This window comes from Monodelphis domestica, chromosome 3 (assembly GCF_027887165.1).
Source record: "Monodelphis domestica isolate mMonDom1 chromosome 3, mMonDom1.pri, whole genome shotgun sequence".
Taxonomy (NCBI): domain Eukaryota; kingdom Metazoa; phylum Chordata; class Mammalia; order Didelphimorphia; family Didelphidae; genus Monodelphis; species Monodelphis domestica.
The window spans coordinates 27,308,457-27,329,322 of NC_077229.1; the positions used below are offsets into that span (position 1 = coordinate 27,308,457).

Sequence of the window (20,866 nt, forward strand, 5' to 3'; positions counted from 1 at the left end):
AGACTGTCTGCCCTTTGATCCAGCCATAGCACTGCTGGGTTTGTACCCCAAAGAGATAATAAGGAAAAAGACGTATACAAGAATATTCACAGCTGCACTCTTTGTAGTGGCAAAAAAATTGGAAAGTGAGGGAATGCCCATCAATTGGGGAATGGCTGAACAAACTGTGGCATATGTTGGTGATGGAATACTATTGTGCTGAAAGGAATGATAAACTGGAGGGATTCCATGTGAACTGGAACAACCTCCAGGAAGTGATGCAGAGTGAGAGGAGCAGAACCAGGAGAACATTGTACACAGAGACTGATACACTGTGGCACAATCAAATGTAATAAACTTCTCTACTGGCAGCAAAGCAATGATCAGAACAACCCATAGGGATGTATGAGAAAGAAACTATCCACTATCCATATCCAGAACTGTGGGAGCAGAAACACAGAAGAAAAACATCTGCTTGATCACAGGGGTTGATGGGGATATGACTAGGGATGCAGACTCTAAACTATCACCCTAGTACAAATATCAATAATATGAAAATAGGTCTTGTTCAATGACACATGTAAAACCCAGTGGAGTTGTGCCTCGGTTATGGGGGGGGAGGGGAGGGAAAGAACACGAATCATGTAACCTATAACCATGGAAAAATATCCTAAATTAACTAATTAAATAAAAAATTTCAAATAAATAAAAAAATTGACCTCAGACACTAGCTAGCTGAGGAGCCTTGGGGAATTCATTTAACCCTGCTTGCCTCAGTTTCCCTAAGGGTAAAATGGGAATAATAACAGTAACTCCCTTCCTGTGTTGTTTTAAGAATGAAACAAGATATTTATAAAGTACCTAGCTCCCTGCCCAGCACTAGTAGGACTAAATAAATGAATTTCCCTTCCTTTTCCCCCTCCCCAGTGTCTTTCTTCTGATGTTCCTTCCATTTTTACTATATGTATCTTATGAGTACGTGGTTATTTGTATGTTGTCTTTCCCAGGAGAATATGAACCTTTTAATCATAAGGACATGTTTTTGCATTTATAAGTATTTCCAGGGTTGAGAACATTGCCTGGCATTCAAACAGAAAGAAAGGCCCCACACTCGCCTCTGTAATTGTAGCAGCACTTTTTGTGAACCAAAAACAAAGTAGATGCCCACCGATTGTTTGTTGTTGAGTCTTTTCCGTTTGACTCTTCATGGCCCTATTGGGGGCTTTCTTGGCAGAGTTACTGGAGTGGTTTGCCATTTCCTTCTCCAGTTAATTTTACAGATGGGAAAACTGAGGCAAACAGGGCTAAATGACTTGACCAGGATCATACAGCTCCTCTGATTTTGAATTGAGGAAGGAAGGAAGGAAGGAAGGAAGGAAGGAAGGAAGGAAGGAAGGAAGGAAGGAAGGAAGGAAGGAAGGAAGGAAGGAAGGAAGGAAGGAAGGAAGGAAGGAAGGAAGGAAGGAAGAGGAAGGAAGGAAGGGAGGAAGGAAGAGAGGAAGGGAGGGAGGGAGGGAGGGAGGAAGGGAGGAAGGGAGGAAGGGAGGAAGGAAGGGAGGGAGGAAGGGAGGAAGGGAGGAAGGAAGGGAGGGAGGGAGGGAAGGAAGGAAGGAAGGAAGGAAGGAAGGAAGGAAGGAAGGAAGGAAGGAAGGAAGGAAGGAAGGAAGGAAGGAAGGAAGGAAGGGAGGGAGGGAGGAAGGGAGGAAGGAAGAGAGGAAGGGAGGGAGGGAGGGAGGGAGGAAGGAAGAGAGGAAGGGAGGGAGGGAGGGAGGGAGGGAGGGAGGGAGGGAGGGAGGGAGAAAAAACTGATGTGCTAGTCCAAGTGTGAATTTGAAGTAGATCATTGACATCATTCAAAATTGCTTTCCAGAATGGTTGGGATTCATAGTTCCAACAAGAGTGCATTAATATGCCTGCCACCACACCCTTGATAATTTTTAAAATGCCTCCTAGCAGTCTAGCTGCAGAAGAAATGTTTTCAGATGAATAAATTCTAATCATTGTAATTCCTTCTCTAGAGGGAGAACTTTGAAATCAGATTCTCCTGCCCAAATGGCTTGCCTTTCCAACTTTGCATTTTTTTTAATATCCTTCCCTTCCATCTTAGAATCAGTACTGTGTATTGGTTCCAAGACAGAAGAGTGGCAAGGGATAAGCAATGGGGGTTAAGTGACTTGCCCAGGGTCACTCAGCTAGGATGTGTCTGAGGTCAAATTTGGACCCAGGACCTCCCATCTCTAGGCTTACTTTTCAATCCATTGAGTCATGTTGCTGTCCCCTGCCATTTCATTTTCATAGAATCATCACCACAGAATTATAGAATCTTTAAGTTCAAAGGGACCTCGGAGGCTACCCCAGGAGACAATAGCCAGCACTGTTAGATTGCTGCACATCTATAGATTGGAACTTCTGTTAGAGGCAAGAATCCCATCCTTTCCTGGGGCACAAGGGGAGCAAAGAAGGATGAAGATGGGACAGGGGGTGCAGTATGTGTACTGATCTGACTAAACAGGTCTCTAGAGACAGGAGTAACAGAGGTTTGGTCCCTTCTGGTTCACCAAGTGCTCCTCTCTGCTTGGCCTGGATGATGTAAACAGACCCAGAGACATTGCAGGAGGCGACATGTTTCTTCAATAGGAGCAGGGAGGTAGCAATTGGGATATAGTTGGACTTGGAATCAGCAAGACCCAAATTCTAATCTAGCCTCAAACTATTTCTGTCTTGGGAAAATCTCTTAGTCTCTTTAAAATAGGGATAATGATAGCACCTACTACATTGCAATGTTGTGTGGATCCGATAAGATGATAACAAAAGAATGTTTAAGACCATGGACAGGGACTGGGTTTGCCATGTTACTGGTAAAAGGACTCCTGGGTGAGGAAATGACCAATTCAGGGCCACACACACCCTGCCTCTAAGGCCAGCTCTCTCTCTACTCCATGAGGCTGCTCTAAAGAGTTTGCAAACTATAAATGTTTTATTACCATTATTTATTATAGCCTACAAATGTCCCCACATCCAAGAACAGCATCAGAAAGAGCCACCAGTAATGATTTTATTGTTCTGAAAACACACAGACCATAGGGACCAGAGTTTGCAACCATTTTTTTTCTTGAACAACAGTAAGGAACAATTAAAAAAAAAAAGGCATGGCCAAAACCATATAAAATATATTAAACCACCACGTGGAGATCACATGTGCTTATAAATTGTTCACACAGATACATGATACCATAAAAGCCAGAACATCAATTGATCGCATACAGAAGGATTCCCCCCAGACCTGGACAGCATCCAGGCTAGAGACAAAGCAATCCAACATCACCCTGGAGACTGAATATCCATGCCAAGTCATATATGCATTATTTATTTTCCAAAAGACCAAGGCTTCCATGAAATGGACTTTGCTCTTGTCCTTCTCTGCAGCTATTTAACCAGAGATCTTAGCGGTTGTTGGGTGGGTGGGGGGGGATGACAGCTCATTTTCTACCAACTGAAAAAACACCCTTTAAGAAGATGATCTGGTCTGGAGCAGGCAAGGGACAAAAGGTGGGAAGGGCCTTCTAAGTTATTCCTAAATAGGGGGATGGCTACAGAATGTTTTCTCAAGCTCTGGGACTGTAACTGCTAGAGAGATCAATCATGTATCAAAATATGGTCCCAAACAAGGGAGGTCTCAGGGTCAGTTTCAGCACCCTGGACAGAATTTCTGTTCTCTTGTCATCTCACTTAGCTGGTGTTAAAATGAGCAGCAGGTGTAATCCTGATGAAAAGTCGGCACTTCAAAGAGAATTGTGCTATTAAGTACACATGTTCGACTATTAAACTCACACATCACCCCATCACCCTAAAATCCCAAAGGGTGCACCCTGGGACTCCTCTAAGGTAAACAGTTTAGGGTCATGCCTATCCAACACACACCAATCTGCTTTCTTCTTCCTTGAACTGGAGAATCCATGAAAGAGACAATTACTCTTCCCATCCCTATAAGCCTCAGAGTGACTGTCTGCTTTGAGTGAGGGAAGCTTGGGGATCTTGTTACTACATGCAGGAGGGTCCTCATTCTGAGCCTTAACCATGAGATAGTGGGAGCACCATCTGAATCAGAAAATCCTGGTTCACATTCTGTCATATGACTTGAAGTAATTCTCTCCCCCCTTCCGAGCCTCAGTTTTCTCCTCTGTAAATTACATTGATTAGCCTAGATGACCTTTAATGTCTTTTGTGTCACTAAATCTAACAAAGACATGATTTGATTTCTTTTTTTTAACCCTTACTTTCTATCCTAGTATCAATTCTAAGACAGAAAAATAGCAACAGCTCAACAGTTGGGGTTGAGTTGCTCAGGAAGTGTCTGAGGCCAGTTTTGAACCCAGACCCTCTCAATCCCAAATCTGGTGCTCTACCCACTGTGCTCCCTAGCTGCTCCAGGATTTGATTTCTACTCCTGGGCCCTGGTCACTTCTTCTAAGTCCCCAAAACAGGTCATAAGATGAACAATCAAGGGAGCAAAGATGGGCTAAGGATGAAATGCTAATAAAGTTTGGGTAATAGGAGAGGACAGGTAAATACCCCCAAGGAAAGAAAAGGAATAAAGGAATGAGGAAGAGGGGGAAAAACGAGTGGAAAAGATTATGGCTCATTCCCCTTAATGCTAACAGTAGTCCTCTCCCCCAAATTATGTTGCATTTTTTTTGTACAGTGGCTACAATTTATTTCATCTGAAAGCAGTTTAAGCTTGCACTGACTTTGGAGATACTTTATATTTTGTATTCACTTATCAGTATATATCTTGTATCTTCCCAGTTCGAACAGAAGCCCTGTGTGGGCAGGAATGATTTCATTTTTGTCTCTGTATCTCTAGCACCTACAGTGTCTAGGACATTTTTGGGGGGGGAGAAGTTGATCTGGGATTTCATTGGTATAGGGAACTCCCAATGAGGAAATATGCCTTTTACTGATGCACAGCCATGCCTGCATCACAACTATAGTCTCAGAAATTTACCTCGGTCAACAAGAACTTAAGTGACTTGCCCAAGGTCACATGGCTAGTGGGTGTCAGAGGCGGAATTCAAACCCAAGTATTCCTTACTCCAAGGCCAAATCTTTATCCACTGTACCATGCTGCCTTTCGTTTGGAATACAGCAGGTGCTTAATAGATGGGTGTTGGGGGGAGGGAAGAAAGAGAATGAACCCAAATGGCTAAGTTCCTTTCTAATACCTCCAACTACTTCTCCAGTTCCTCTGCTCCAGGGGAAGCACTAGGGAGAAAATTATAAAATATAGAGCAGGAAAGGACCTTCCAGATCATCTAGTCTAACTATCTTATTTTACAGAGGAGAAACCAAGGCCCAGAGAATTTAAATGAAGGCCATAATAGTGGAGGCATGGATTCCAGGAATCTCAGATTCAGGATGCAGTCATGGATTCGAGATTCCAGAGAATGACACCAAATTCAGTCTCCAAGGAGAAGGGAAAGTAAAGATGAAAAGAGGTGCAGCAAAATAGTTTGCAGCCACTCTGAAATGTGGAGAGGTAAGGATTCAGTAAATGGTGGAAATAATCTGGCCTTCCTCTTTCTTCCCAGCCCACTCAAGGATGGTTCCAACCTTTCTGGCATCATCTTTATCATCATCTTTATGATCGAATACAGAAATGGCCCAAGGTTGGCTGGGCAAGGTAAGGACCCAGGAAAGAGAAGGGAAATCGAGCCAGGGCATCACTCCAAGACCTCTGGGCCATCATCTTGGTCTTAATTGGAATAAACTCAATGCACACGAAATCTTCCACAGAAATATTATTCTCAGTCTCAATACCACAAGAGGCAAAGACGCCTGAAAAGTGTACACACGTACACACACGTACACACATTTGGGGGACAAAGACCACTCACGTATCAGGAATGCTTAAAGAAGGTGTGGTCAGTCCTTCATCCACGACAACAGAGAGATCCGATGAATGCGGCTGTGTGTATGTAAGAAGTCTTTTACGAAAAGCAAAACTATTAACTTAGACTTTTTTGTTGTGGTTGTTTGTAAAAATATATCATTGAGAACAAGAAGAGCAATAGTGCATTTGATTAGGCATTTGTGCGAGTTCAACAGATATGTGGGCACCCCGCTCTCCACAAGGGTGAGCGCAAATGTGGTTCTGCAAGCATCGAAGGACAGCTCTGGTACATGGCAACAGGACCATGTACTACACCGAACTAAGGCTGAGGGGGTCGTGAGGCTGGCTGAAGGAAAGCAGAACAACGGGGCCACTGGAATACGGGGATGGTAAGAGGATGGGGCCATTGGAATAGAAGAATGATGGTGCTGGAAGAACAGTATTGGAAAAGGGGCTGCTGGAACATGGAATGATGAGGCTGGCAGAATAAGGAATGACACGAGAACTGAGATATAGAACAGCATCAGAACAATGAGAATGACTGACTATGGAACAATAAGGCTGGCAGAGGGCCCATAGGCCATGGGTACTTCAGGAATGTTTTTCATCCCACAGATTTCCTTTAGTAACCAGCAGAAACATCAAATAAAAAGGTGTCTCTAGGAACAAAACATCAGAACCTCTAATGTCACCCATTGCTGCTTCATGGTTTTTTAGAATTTTGGATCTACAACCAACCCTCTAGTACGGAGCAAGTGAGACGTACTTCCTACGTCCCACTAAAAGCCCAATACCCAAGGGGTATGTCACTCTGATATAAACAGATCCCTGGTAGTTTCCATAGTTTCAAAAATATAGTTTCCAATGGAAACTCACCAGGTAAGGTCAACCCCAGTCCCATTGTTGGTTTTGTAGTAATGGCGAGACAGCTAAGTTGCCCCTTGGCTTGCCTTTGGCAACTAGAGGAGCCAGGGAATGTTTGCCTCTTAGCAGTAGCAACAGGCAAGAACTACAAATGGAGAGGACTCCATCTATAAGCCCCAGTGTAGGGGAAAGCTGTTTCTTTATTCTTAAATGATCAACCTATACACCAAGAAATATGGGAAGCTAGAATAATGATCCCTTTGGGAAAAACCCTTTTGGATATTGATTCTCTGGGTCCCCATGAAGGACCTTCCTTCTTATTCCACAAAAAGAGTCCAGCAGCCAAAAGACTTTCCTATGAGGCAGAAATTCTCTTAAGTAGGATCCAAAAGTCACTGCTGGATAGTTTCATCAACTGGTATTCTGGACTCTGAATATGTGTATATAATCTGACAAGGTCTGGCTTTATGGTTCTGGCTCAAATTAATAGCACTTCAGCCAGCTAATAAAACCAGGCACTCTCGTATTGGTGACTCGCCTAAGGTGATGCCATTTCCCCAACTCCATTCAGGGAGGATCTGGGGAGATAGAAGGTCTTTGGGAGATGGTGGGACTGATGAGAATGGGAGACTTTGGAGAACCACTGACTTAAGAGTCTATCAGTCTCTAGTCTCCTCACAAGGGACAACTCAGAGTGAGATGGTAGAAGTTTCCCCTTGGATGGGAACCTGTAGTCTAATTTCCAACATGGCATTTCACTATTTCTTTCTCTGTGGGCAGGATCTGCTGGCATCCTTGGACAGAGTTAATTCAGTGTCTAGCCCAGTTGGTGAGGGCTAACGAGCAGCTCTGATGCCCATTTTTGGAAACCACTTGGAGACAGGTGCTTTCTAAAGAAGCCTCATTGTCCTTGGGGATTTTAAAACCCGAGTTGAGCCAAAGAAGGGACTAAGACAACACACAGGACACTTCACACATTTTAAACCAGTCTCATAAAGAAGGACTTGGAAACTGACCAGCTCATATGTATAATCCCCTCTCCCCTGAGAGAGGGTGGAGACTAGGAGAAAAAAATAGAACACCAGCATTCCATTTCACTTGCCTGACAAAGCAGGCAAGTAACTAGCTCCAAGGCTGTTTTAAACATTCCAGGATTGAAAAATGCCCATCCTCACCCCCCTCTATGAGGTAGGTTAGGCAATAAATAAGTCAAAGTTACCTAATATATCTCTATATGCTATATGCCTATACATTTGTGTATATATATTTATGTACACATTGAAAATTAGACCTATGTTCAGTTCCATAGCCTGTTTCAACCCACCACTTCGACCAACAGGCATCCATCCACACAGAAGAAGAAGGGAGTCAAGTGACCCTTCTTTGTCCTTAATTTTTTGTGGGACTAACAGAAGAGCCGGCATAGATGAAGGTCACATCTGGACACACCACTAAAAGGGAGGGAAAGCCTGAGTCACACAGTTTTCAGAAACAGAAAGTTTCTTCCAAAAATAAATAAATAAAAATGATAATAATAGTCCAACCCCCTTCACAGATTCCTTTGCTCTTGTCTATATAACTGGGCTCTGGGATTTTGTCAGTGAGGGTTCCTATACTCAAGCAGACTGAAGCTTCTCTCTAACTTAATAGAAAAGTTTGAAATTAAGTGATTTGCCCAGGATCATATATCTATCTAGGAAGAGACAGGATTGGAACTCAGGTCATCTTGACTTAAAGCCTAGCAACATATGTCCTCTATCCTATGGAATATAAGCACCTCCAGTGAACTATAAAAGCCTTGAGGGCAAGGACTATTTTTGGGGGGGTTTGTCTTTGTACCTCCAGTGCCTAGCACAGTAATGGGCACACAGTAGGGCTTTTAATCTTTATTTGCACTGAATTATACCACCTCACTTTTCATATATATGTATAGATGGCAAGAGAAATGAGTCTGATAAACACTTAAAAATGTCTAGAACACTGAAAAACTTCGGTTCCATCTACCCGATGACTCAAGGTTGCTTAAATTTGGTTGTGCATGGGCACAGGCGATGTACGAGAAACAAAATAAGTACTCAGTATTCCGAAACAGCCACTGAATGGCCAAGAGGCGCTTGTAGAAAACCCTCAGACTGGAGAGAAAAGGTTTGATCCAGGAAATAAGAAGCAAGAGCCATCAGCGAGATGACTCGGGACTATTTGGATTTTTAAAGTTTTCTCTGAGGGGCCTTTCAATGCATTTTGGGGTCTCATTTTGATTGGGTTTTGCTCCCAAACACCTGGAAGGCTACGGGATGTCAGGCAGGCGATGGTGAATTGACTAGACGATGCCACTTTCTATCTTGAGATCAGGGTTAAGTTCTCAGGATTCAAATGTTTTAAGATTGATTCTGAAAGCCTTGTACAAATGGTTCCTTAGACCAGGGGAAGTCAAGTCTCACCTCAACTTGCCAAGCAGACCCTTGTTAAGATGATGTCAAGAGAAAAGATCCAGGGGGCAGCTCAGTAGATTGAGAGCCACGTCTAGAGATGGGAGGTCCTGGGTTCAAATCTGACCTCAGACACTTCCTAGCTGGGTGACCCTGGGCAAGTCACTTAACCCCCATTGCCTAGCCCGTATCACTTTTCTGCCTTGGAACCAATACATAGTACTGATTCTAAGACAAGGTAAGGTTGAGAGACAGATATCGAGAGGGAGGGAGACAGAGAGAGACAGAGAAAGACAAAGAAGCAGAAAGAGACAGAGATAGGGAGACAGCAAGAGACAGAAAAGTCCTAGATCTATCAGAGGGAAGACAGAGGACAAGGCAGGGCAGATAGCAAGGGAGCCTTTGCCTCCTGGATGGTACCTCGCAGCTACCACTACTAGATGCCACGGGAAGAGAACTAGACCTAGACCTAGGGAATCTAAGCTTCTTGAGGGCAGGGGCTGCTCCATTGCTGGTTTCACACTTTCAGACCTAGCACAGATATATTCAAGAAATCAAACCTGGGGCCAGAAGACATGGCTTTAGACCCCCGCTCTGACACACAAGAGCCAGGTGACCTTGAGTCAGTCACTTGGCTTCTGAGTCTGTTACCTCATCTGCAAACTGGGAATAAGAGAGTTTAGACCAGCAGCTCACAGATTTATGAGGAAAGAACCTTATAACTCTGGAAATGAGAGTTGGTGCTCTCCTAGACAACGTCTGCTTCTCTCACCTCCAATACATACACCAAATAGTCCATTGGCTTTAGAACAAAGCTTTAGAGTGAGACAGGGCCATAAAGGCCATCAAGTCTGACCCTCTCATTTGGAGATGGGATGAAAACTTAGACCAGAGAAGGGGGAGGGGGGTGTTTGTGCTAAAGATAACCCAGGCAATAAGGGCAGGATTCGAACCCAGGTCTTCTCGACTCTTTGTCAGATCTTCCAGATCCTCTCATATGTTGGGTTGGTTTTGGCTTGTTTTCCTGGAATCAATTCAGTACTATTTATGTATCTGGCCGGAGAGATTTCGGGCAGGTCACTGGCCAACGGAGGGAGAGCAACCACAAAAGGACTGAATGGCTTTCTGGGAAGAGAGGAAGGAGGGAAAGCATTTCACTCTCCCACCTGGGGGCTGCTTTGCTTGGATTTGTGGCCTTTGCTTAGAATTAGGGCAGTAAGAAGATCAAGGTCATAGAAGGGAAAGTGGGGAGAGAAAACCCATTTAAGGGGGAGTCTGTGGCTGGACAAAAGCAAAGGAAGGAGCCTTCAGTGGAGGCCTTATTTGTACATAGTCCAGAATACTTAGCAGGACCTTCTCTAGGGAAGATCCCCTTCCCCAGCCTCATGGAGGCTCCCCGCAGCCAGAACTCTTATGCTCCCTGCTGAGTCATCAAACAGGACTTGCCCTCTCTTCCTTCTACCTGAGTTTTTTTTTTTTAAAGGGAAGCGGAAGCTGGGTAGCTCAGTGGAGGTCCTGGGTTCAAATCTGACCTCGGACACTTCCCAGCTGTGTGACCCTGGGCAAGTCCTGTAACCCCCCACTGCCTAGCCCTTACCACCCTTCTGCCTTGGAACCAGTACACAGTACTGATTCTGAGAAGAAAGGAAACACTTCCAAAAGGGTTTAAAAAAATAAAATAAATCGAGGGAAGGGGGACACATAGGAAGGACTCTCCAATTTTGTTCACCCTTCCAGAGTTTACCATGAGGAAGTCCTAACTAGCCCTCATTAAAGCTCTCAAGAAGACACCCTTGTTTGCTGCAATCTGGACCTTTGGGTGTCAATGAGGTGTGGAAGGAGAAGCTTCCCTTTTGAAGAAAAAAAAGGTGCCTGCCTGGAAGAAGGAAAGGAGGGAGCAGCATTAAACAGAGCCCCAAACATCAGGAAGGAAACTGGGCTCTCCAGGATATTTCTGGGCTTTTCCTTGTCTGGGCCGGACTGGCTAGGGGTAGCAGAGTTTGGCAGTGGAAGGAAGAAGGTGAAAGGAACTTGGATTCCTTCATTATGGCCATCTGTGATCCTCTATCCCTGCCCACCGCTCATGAGGAACATGGGACCTCACTAGGTGGGAGGTCAGGTCCTTCCCCCCAAGCCTGCTTCCCAGGAGGCTCCATCACTACAACTCTTCAGAAAATGGAGGGATTATTTGGGTCAAGGGAGGTGGATCGTGAGGGGAGAGAGGAATAGTGAGGATGCAATGGAGGAAAAATTTCCTTCTTTTCCCATCATCCCTTTCTTCCCCCTAAAAGAGACTTGTTCTAATTCGGAGATCTTTGGTTGAACACATGAGCATCGAGTTGTACTGAAGGAACAAACCCCTCTCCTCCTGCCCCCGAATATTGAGACGTGAGACATTTTCCCTTTCCGGCAAAGCTTGGGTCTTCGGCCAGGCCCCAAAGTCTTTCTTGAGGGTGTGGGCACCGTCAGATGAGAGAAGATGGAACCAAGGCTTTGGGCGGGAACTTCTGAGGATGCCAAGACCATTGCTGGCCCTCTACTTGTTCTCGATCAGAGTCTGCACCTTGTAGACGAGGTCTCTGGCTAGCTTCAGGATCTGTTTGGTATTGTGTCTCTCTGCCATCTCTGCGAAGGTACAAGGAGAGATGAAAGTGAGCAAGACATACGGGACAGCCTGGGACCTAGGGAAGCCACCAGCTCAGAACAAGGGTCCGTAGGAGACAGGACGGTTGGAAAAGAATGAAGGCTGGTGACAAAACTGTACTTCATTTCCACTGACATCATCATAGAATTATAGGCTATCTGGAGCAAAATCTAGAACAGGGAATGTCAGGACTGGGAGCAGTCTTAGAATATGGGTGTGGGGCAGCTGGGTAGCTCAGTGGATTAAGAGTCAGCCCTAGAGACGGGAGATCCTAGGTTCAAATCTGGCCTCAGCCACTTCCTAGCTGTGTGACCCTGGGCAAGTCACTTGACCCCCATTGCCTAGCCCTTACCACTCTTCTGCCTTGGAGCCAATACACAGTATTGACTCCAAGACAGAAGGTAAGGGTTTAAAAAAAAAAGAATATGGGGTGTCAGATTAGGTGGGGCCTTAGAACAGAGAATGTCAGGGCTAAGGGCCTTAAAACAGGGAATATGGGGGCTGAAAGGGGACTTAGAACAGGGAAGTTCAGCACTGGAGGGTCCTGAAAGGAAGTCACTCTTCAAAGGAAATTCAATAGAAGGAAACACTTCCAAAAGGCCCGGATTTTCCCAAAAGTGAATGAACCTCCCAGAGAGCTGGGGAGCTTCTCCCATAACCAGAGGTCTCCCAGGGGACCATTTCTACAGAGATTTTGTAGAGATGATTCCTATCTAGGTATCACATGGGTTAGATGGTCTCCAAGACAGAAGGCAACAGGGCAAAAGGCATTTCTTAAGTGCCTACTTTGTGCCAGGAGCTGCTCTAAAATGCCTTTCAACCCTCAAACTCTATGAGTCTAGGATTCTACCACGACCATCGAGCCAGCTCCTTTTTTTACTGAAGGAGAAATGGAGGAACAGAGGAGTCCAGTGCCTTGTCCAAGTGGGCACAGCTCCTAAGTCTCCAAGCTTGGATTCAGATTCGGCTCTCCCAGTTCCCAGGTCAATGATGTTTCCTTATCTGTCAGAGGAGAGGCTATAATGGAGTCCTTTACAGTTCTAAGATTCCAGGTCAGAGCCTGAGCCTCCAAGTAGCATATGGTTGCCTCATTACTCTGTTTTCGGAAATAATGGAATTGAAAACGAACAGAAGTCACTTGGGCAGACCTTCCTCCTTCTATCGCCACCAAGATAGCCCTAGACAAGAGCTGGCTTGGTCAAAGGTATCACACATGGCTTCCCTTCCTCTTTGCCTCCCCAGTAGTCCCCCCCCCTAGCAGGACCCGGCCATGATGGTACCATTAAAGAACTTGATGATATCTGTGAAATCCATATTGTTTTCCAAGATGATGTCTCGGTATATTTCCACCAAGGCTAGGGCGATGAACAGAACATAGTGGGAGGAAGAGACGTGCTTGGCAGCCCAAATGGTTTCCCAGACGGAGAAGACATCATCGTAGACCAGTTCTATGGAAACACCAAAGCATGATCTCATGGTGGGTCAGAGATAATGGGCCCTCGCTTCCGAACTGCTCCTTCCCAACCATCTTTAAGATAAACCAGATGAATCCATGGTTAACTACTTATCCCATTCAAGGGATGGCTACCCAACTGCATACGTGGCCTGATGCTCCCAACATTAAGTCTATCACACCTCCATTCCCCCAGTTATAAAAAAGGAACAAGAGGGGGCAGCTGGGTAGCTCAGTGGATGGAGAGCCAGGTCTAGAGATGGGAGGTCCTAGGTTCAAATCTGGCCTTAGCCACTTCCTAGCTGTGTGACCCTGGGCAAGTCACTTGACCCCCATTGCCCAGCCCTTACCACTCTTCTGCCTTGGAGCCAATACACATTATTTCCTACAAGATGGAAGGTAAGGGTTTAAAAAAAAAAGGAACAAGAAATACCTACATCACTGGGTTCTTGGGAGGCTCCAAAGGGTAGGTATTATCATGTCAAACATTTAGGAAAACCTTAAAGTATTATAGAAATGTCTGATATTCCTCATGACCATTGTCTAGAAGAAAGAGAACTAGAAGGGGAGTTCGAGTTCTGTTGCTATAAGCGAGTACATTACCAATCTCCACTAAACCTAAGTCTCCTCTTCTGCAGAATGAAGAGGTTGGACTCTGTGGCCTCCAAGGTCCTTGGAATGCCATTATCCCAAGATGCTCTTCAGCTTCCTTCTTGCCACTGCATGGCTCTGCCTCCAAAAGCCCCTCTCGAGACTCGTACCTCTCTTAAAATCCAGGAGGAACCAGCGGTAGCAGAAGTAGAAATGTGTGTAATCGCCGTTCTGGTGCATGAGCTCAAAAAGCTCCGAGTCCAAAATCTGCCCAAGAGAAGAAAGAGCCACATCAGTCAGCACCGCACCTGAATGGAAGATCACCCACTGGCCCCATCTCCCCTTTGAGAACTGGAATGTTAAGAGAAAAAAAGAAGAAAGCTATCTGCACCCAAATATCTACAATATACACGATTCAAAATGTCCCGGAGTGGAGAAGACCTGAGTTCAAATCAGGCTTCAAATACATACTAGCTGTATGACCACGGGCAAGTCATTTAACCCTTTTTGCCACAGTTTCCTCATCTATAAAATAAACTAGAGAAGGAAATGGCAAACAGCTCCAGTATTCTTGCCAAGAAAACCCTGAATGGGGTCACAAAGAGTCAGACATGACTGAAAAGATTGAACAACAACAAAACATTCCCAGGTCCTTCCAGTTGGTTCTCATTGGACATGATCCAGAGTCCCTTCATCATCCAGATACACTTTCCATTTTACCAAATTCCCTTCTAAACCCAGGTATCTAGAACTAAACATAGCACTCCAGATGTGGAAACAGCTCAAATGTTCACCAACTGGCGGATGGCGGAATCCATTATGCTGGAGACACCATTAGCCTTGAAACTCATGTGAGCTATGTCCTAACTGTATGGCCTTAGGCAAGTCACTCCACCCGTGTGAGCCTCATTTTCCCCTCCTGGGACCCACTCTCAGGACTTCCTTGCCTCTTTACCAGCCGATTTCTCACTCTGGAGAAACCTCTGCTCTGATGCCTCACTCTCCCAATGGGCCAATCTTTAGCTTGGCTCACCATTTCATGAATGGCCTCAAGCATCCCCACAAATACCTGGTTCAACTAGATCTTCTAACTTATTTCCTTCCTCATCGGCTGCTTTGCCCCCACCTAGGAACCTTCTCCTGATCCCCAACCCTGCTTTCCGGTTGTCTAAACTAGGGAGGTGGCTCTGTGAGTGGAGCGAAGGGGATGCAGGCGAGAGATGCTGTGGTACCTCAATGGAAACGTGGGGAGAATGCAAGGGAGACGCTGAAAGGAAGATGGTGGACGATTCTCCAATAACTCAATCCTCACTCAAATGTGAAGAGCTAGTAAGAGCCTAATATCTGAGCTTTCCATGGAGGCTTACGTTTTAAATTCCAGGAATGGGCTGGAAGATCAACCTAAGGAGAAGACCTGGTGGCCAGTTCGAGGAGAGCAATAGAAGATGCCTATGAAATAGCATCATGAGATCATAGATGTAATGTTGGAAAAGACATACAAGGCCTCTAAGTTCAGTCCCTTCATTTTACAGATGGAAACCTAAGGCTAACAAAGGTTAAGTGAATTGCCCAGGATCACACAGCTGTAGTGTCTGAGGCAGGATTTGAATCTCGGTCTTCCCGACTCTTGAGTCCAATGTCCAATATGTTAAACCAAGCTGCCTTTCAAGTATATGGCCAAGAAAAGAAATGATTGATCACTAGAGTTAGAAGAGACCTCAGAGACAATCTGTTCCAACCTCCTTCATCTGATAGAGTGTAAACCTCAAAATTCCTTAGACTTATAAATGTTGGAAATTTCACCATTGGGATATTTCATACTTGGAAAATTTCTTACTGATAGTCTATTGGAATGGGAACCCCATTGGCATGGGAGGTTCCTTCTCTTCCCTTCTTCAGATTACTTTAGGACAGAAACCTTTTGCTGAACAATGGAAAGGACTTTGACCTATGCTTAAGCATAGGTCCCCCTGATGATCATTGGGAGACTAGTCTCCCCATTGATCAAGAGGAAGAAACAGGCTCAGAGATGGAAACAGACTTGCCTAATGTCACAAAGTCAATTTGAGCCTTGGGCCCAAAAATTCCTTTCTCACAGGATGTCAGAAGTGGAAGGAATCTCAGAGGCATCTGGTCCAACCAAGACCTGAAGGAGAATCCCTTCCATAACATCTGTGACAAGGAGTTCTCCTGTTTTTGCTTGGAGGTCTCCTTGACAGGGAGCTCACTACTTTTTAGCTGGCTCTAATTACGATGAACTTTTTCTGGACATCCAGCTCCCTGGTCACTTGGACCAATATCTCTTTCTTCTGCCTTTTGAGTACCAGCAGAACAAGGCTAATCTGTCTCCCATGACACCATTTGAAATAGATAAAGATAATTTGCATCTTTGTCCCGAGTCTTCTCTTCTTCAGAAATAAATGTTAATAAAGACTCGTGTTCTAGGACCAAATCATTTGCCCTCTTGAAGACTTGCTTTCCACATCAGTAAAATGGGTATAATAACTTCTGGATTGTTGACCTCAAAGAATATTATGGGGGAAAGACCCTTTGAACACTTTAACACGCAGTAGAAACACGAGATTATATTATTTTAACAATGTGGTTGAGAGAGAGCATAGAATGGTAGCTAAAGGCCTTGCCCTAGAGTCAGAAATTCAATTTAACAACCATCTAGCAGGAAACTATTCTATGCTAGTCCCTGTGCTAAATGCTGGGGTCACAAATGCCAAAAACAAGATGGCAGCTTGGTACCTAGAAAAAGAAGACTGGGTTTGAAATCAGAGGATCTGGGTTCAAATCCTGCCTCTGCCACTTAATAACTGGGGACTGTGGGCAGTCAGTTAGTTTGTCAACAAGCATCCACTGGAGAGAAATGGACCGGCTCTTGCTGGTGAGCATTCTCCTGTGGCCCCACTTTATCCCTTCCACATCTTCTGGCATCTCCACGACTTACCTGGATGAGAGACCTCATATTAGCAAAATGGGTATCCATGGCACCACCATGGGGGAAGTTTTGGTTCATCCTTTTCATGAGTTCAGTGAAGCAGCTGAAAGCGAGGGCCTCTGGAGGGGGCAACAGAGACAGGAAGAGGTCAGACAACACTCTGGGACTCTGGAAGACACCAGAGTCCCCAGAGCTATGAGAGATCTCAGGGGATCAGCTTATTGAGTATAGCAGCTGGGGGGCATCACAGTGCATGAGCCCAGAGTTCAAATCTAGTCATGTATAGCTGTGTGACCCTAGGCAAGTCACTTCACCTCTGACTCCATTTTCTCAACTATAAAATAGGGATAATGACACACTACCTCTCAGGGTGGTTGTGAGGATCAACTGAGATATTTATAAAGTGTTTGGCATAGTCCCTAGAACAAAGTAGGCACTTAAAAAAATGCTTGTCCCAGCCATCAAACATGGGGGCATGGGGGAAGTACAATTTGAAGTCAAAGGAGCAGCATTCAAATACCAGCTTTATCACTTAGCAGCTCCGTGATCTTGGACACATGATTTTTTTCCTCTCTCAGCCTCAGTTCCCTCTTCTGTCAAATGATATGGTTAGGATTTATGACCTTGAAAGTCTCTTTGAGGTCTAAAGCTCTGATCCTCTGAACCCCAGCATTTTACAGAGGAAGAAACAAAGGCAAGGGAAGGGGAAGGGACTTGACCACAATCACAACGTTAGAATGCAGATGGCTTTCTTGGAACCCAGGCTCTTTACCTCTAAATCCAGACCAGACCAGGCTACACCACAGATCTCTAGGGCACTCCACTAGACTTTATTTTTATTTACTGATGACTCTTTGCATCCAGCTATTCAACCAATCTGGAATTCCATTCTTTGTCTTATTTCTAGCCCACATCTTTCCATCTTATCCATAACAAGAGCATTTTGCCAAATATCTTGCAAACTCCAAGGTAAACTTTATCCACTACCATGCTCTTGTAGATTGGTCTCATAATCCATCCCCCCCCAAAAAAGCAGAAAGAAAATGAGGCTAGTATGATACAGCCTGTTTTGGATGAAGCTAGACAGGTTTCACATGGCTCCTTGAAGAGCAGCTCACTGGCTGCAGGTCGGGGGAGGTAAGGATGAAATTGTCCGACTCTCCGCACCACCCAAACAGAAAAGAAAAGGAAGTCACAGCAGTCACTCACCATCATCCAGGATGACCAACAACGGGGCCAGGAGGTCACACATGCCCTGTACATAACCGATCTCGATGTGTTGCCAGATGTAGCTGAGAAGAAAACAAAGAGATCAAAAACGCCATGAAGAGAGAGAAATTGATATTCTCTTAGAGGGTTCCCAACGGTGAGTTAAGGAATGATGACTTCTCAGGGGTTATGGGATGCAGATGGAGAAGGTACCTTAGAGATGATCTAGTTCAAGGGATCCCAAGATAGGGTTGGGTTGCCCCCAAGGGTTCGAGAAGCTTGGCAAGGGAAATATAGGGGACATTTATTTGACTGTGCTGAACAACTTTAGGATTCTAAAAATGTTAAGTACTAAACAAAGTTTTCTTTATGAGAAATTAATTACTGTATTATTCTATTTATTTCTTACTGTTCTTTGTGTTCATCTTTTGCTGTTCTTTCTTTCTTTTTCAAACCCTTCCCTTCTGTCTTAGAATCAATACTGTGTTTTGGTTCTAAGGCTAAAGAGCAGTAAAGGCTAGGCAATGAGGGATGAGTGACTTGCCCAAGGTCACTTAGCTAGGAAATATCTACAGTCAGGTTTGAATCCAGGACCTCCTGCCTCTGGGACTGGCTCTCAATCCACTGAGCTACCCAGCTGCCCCCACTCCATCCTTTCTGATAGCTGCAGCTGTAGAGAAACAGCCTCATGTTCTTTATTGGTTAAAATATGAATGCTACAGTAATAAGAATATCTATATAATAATAGTATATATGATATCATATATTATATAATAATAGTATATATGTGATATAATATATTATATAATAATAGTATATATTATATAGCATTATATATTATACATAGTATATATTCTATATAGCTGCATGACCCTGGGCAAGTCACTTAACCCCCATTGCCTAGCTCTTACTGCTCTTCTGCCTTGTAACTGTGAAAAGGGAATTTCATCTCCTTCCCCTCCTGGATTGTTGACCTGGTTTGTCCCATTTCGCATGCCAGCGCTGCGTCCAGGAACGTGTGGGTGTGACCCCACTACACTCTCTACTTCCCTGAACACGTGGCATGAGAGGCGGCTGGAGAATTGTGTGGGAAGATCAACACATGGTCAGACTTAGAGTATAAAAACAGATTTTAAGCCTATAGCTGTCTGCTTTCTTTATGCAAGAGATAATTATTAAACTTGATGGAAAACAAGAACCTGGACTTACTTGTTTAAACCTAACAGAACCAACACACAGGATTGATTCTAAGGCGGAAGGTGAGGGCTCTTTAAAGTATATACTATATAACATATAGATTACAGCTGTGTAATATGTTAATATATAATAATAGTATTTAAATAGTGCCATAAGATTTGCAAAGCACTTTACATAGATTATCTCCTTTTATCTTCACAATAGAGAGATGCTATTTTTTTTTTACTAAACCCTTACCTTCCCTCTTAGAATCAATACTATATATTGGTTCAAAGGCAGAAGAGCAGTAAGGGTTAGGCAATTGGGGTTCAGTGACTTGTCCAGGGTCACACACACAGCTGAGGTCAGATTTGAACCCAGGACCTCCCATCTCTGGGCCTGACTCTCAAATCCACTGAGCTACCCAGCTGCCCCCAAGAGATAACTATTATTAATCCCAGTTTTATTTGAGGAAACTGAGGCAGAAAGAGGTTGGATGACTTGCCCAGAATCACACAGTTAATAAGCATCTGAAGCTAGATTTCACTCCATGTTCACAGAGCACCTAGCAGAACCTCCTAGGCAAACAAGGGTTAAGTGACTTACCTAAGGTCACATAGTTAATAAGTGCCTAAGGCTGGATTTGTGTTCCTATCCTCCTCTATGCCACTTAGTGGCCATGTAGTAATGCAGCTAGTAATAGCATCACTTTCACAGATAGGGAAAATGAGGTTGGAGGAAATTAAATGACAGCAAGGAAGCTGCAGGACTGAAATGGGATACCACTTCCCAGCAGCCTTTGGGCTCAAAAGTCAGGCTCACTTCTGCTCTGGGCACTCTCTCTGACTCCCCCATGCCAGGAATGCTCCCCCTCTTCTGCTCTGCCTACTAAGCGCCCTGGCTTTCTTCAAGACCCAGCGGAAATCTTCCCTTCTAGAGGAAGCCTTCCACCACCTCTCAGTTCCAGAGCCTGCCTTCCCTCTGCTCATTCCTTCCTATTTCTCCTGCCCCAAACTGGCTTTGTATATATGGATTTGCATGTTGTCTCTCCTGTTAGACTGGAAGCTCCTTGAGGGCTGGAACTCTTCTATTTGTTTCTTTTTGTATCTCCAGATCTTAGCAAAATGCCTGGCTCACAGTAGGTGCTTAATAAATGTTTACGGAATTGAATGGTGGTAGCCAGAGCCACCCACTGAAATCTGGGGGCTCCCAAGTGAGCTGGCACGTCTTACCTGCCCTCCCGGACTCCCCCAACCCGGAAGGGAGTGAGCTACCTGCACATGATGTTGCGAAGTTTCTCCAGGTTGGCAGGGGTGAAGTACCAGTAATTCCGGTCACACCTCTGGACGTCCTTCTCAATGCGGTGCAGGTTCACAGTGTACATGTCCAACAGCTCCGGCTAAGGGGATCCAAGGGGCGGGAAGGGGGTCAGGGGGAAGGGAAGATATGGGGCGGTCAATACTAGATCATTGGTAACTTCTCATCGTGGCCTTGGGAAAAGAGCACTGGTTTGGGAATCTGAGGACCTGGGTTTGAATTCTGACTCCAATACTGAGCAACTGTGTGACCAGGCCAGGGGGCACTCCTCCACACGGTCCCCTCTGGGAATCCTTAGCTTCCTTTGGGGGCTCACCTTAGCTGTGAGGGACAAGTCACCCCCTGGAAGGCCAAGTCAGACTCCAAA

General features: G+C 44.8%; 1 protein-coding gene across 4 annotated transcripts in view; it reads right to left on the reverse strand.

The window, feature by feature from the left end:
* Window positions 1–3,020: 3,020 nt before the first annotated feature.
* Window positions 3,021–20,866, reverse strand: part of SGSM1 (small G protein signaling modulator 1) — a 121,436-nt gene continuing 103,590 nt past the window's right edge. For all 4 annotated transcript variants that reach the window (XM_056821581.1, XM_056821579.1, XM_056821580.1 and 1 more), the window contains 6 exons: window positions 20,457–20,581; window positions 18,007–18,089; window positions 16,807–16,916; window positions 14,021–14,117; window positions 13,087–13,254; window positions 3,021–11,787 (listed from right to left, as the gene is read on the reverse strand). In XM_056821581.1, the coding sequence (XP_056677559.1) occupies window positions 11,699–11,787; window positions 13,087–13,254; window positions 14,021–14,117; window positions 16,807–16,916; window positions 18,007–18,089; window positions 20,457–20,581 (672 nt within the window). In that variant the 3' untranslated portion in view covers window positions 3,021–11,698. The remainder of the gene's footprint in view (window positions 11,788–13,086; window positions 13,255–14,020; window positions 14,118–16,806; window positions 16,917–18,006; window positions 18,090–20,456; window positions 20,582–20,866) is intronic.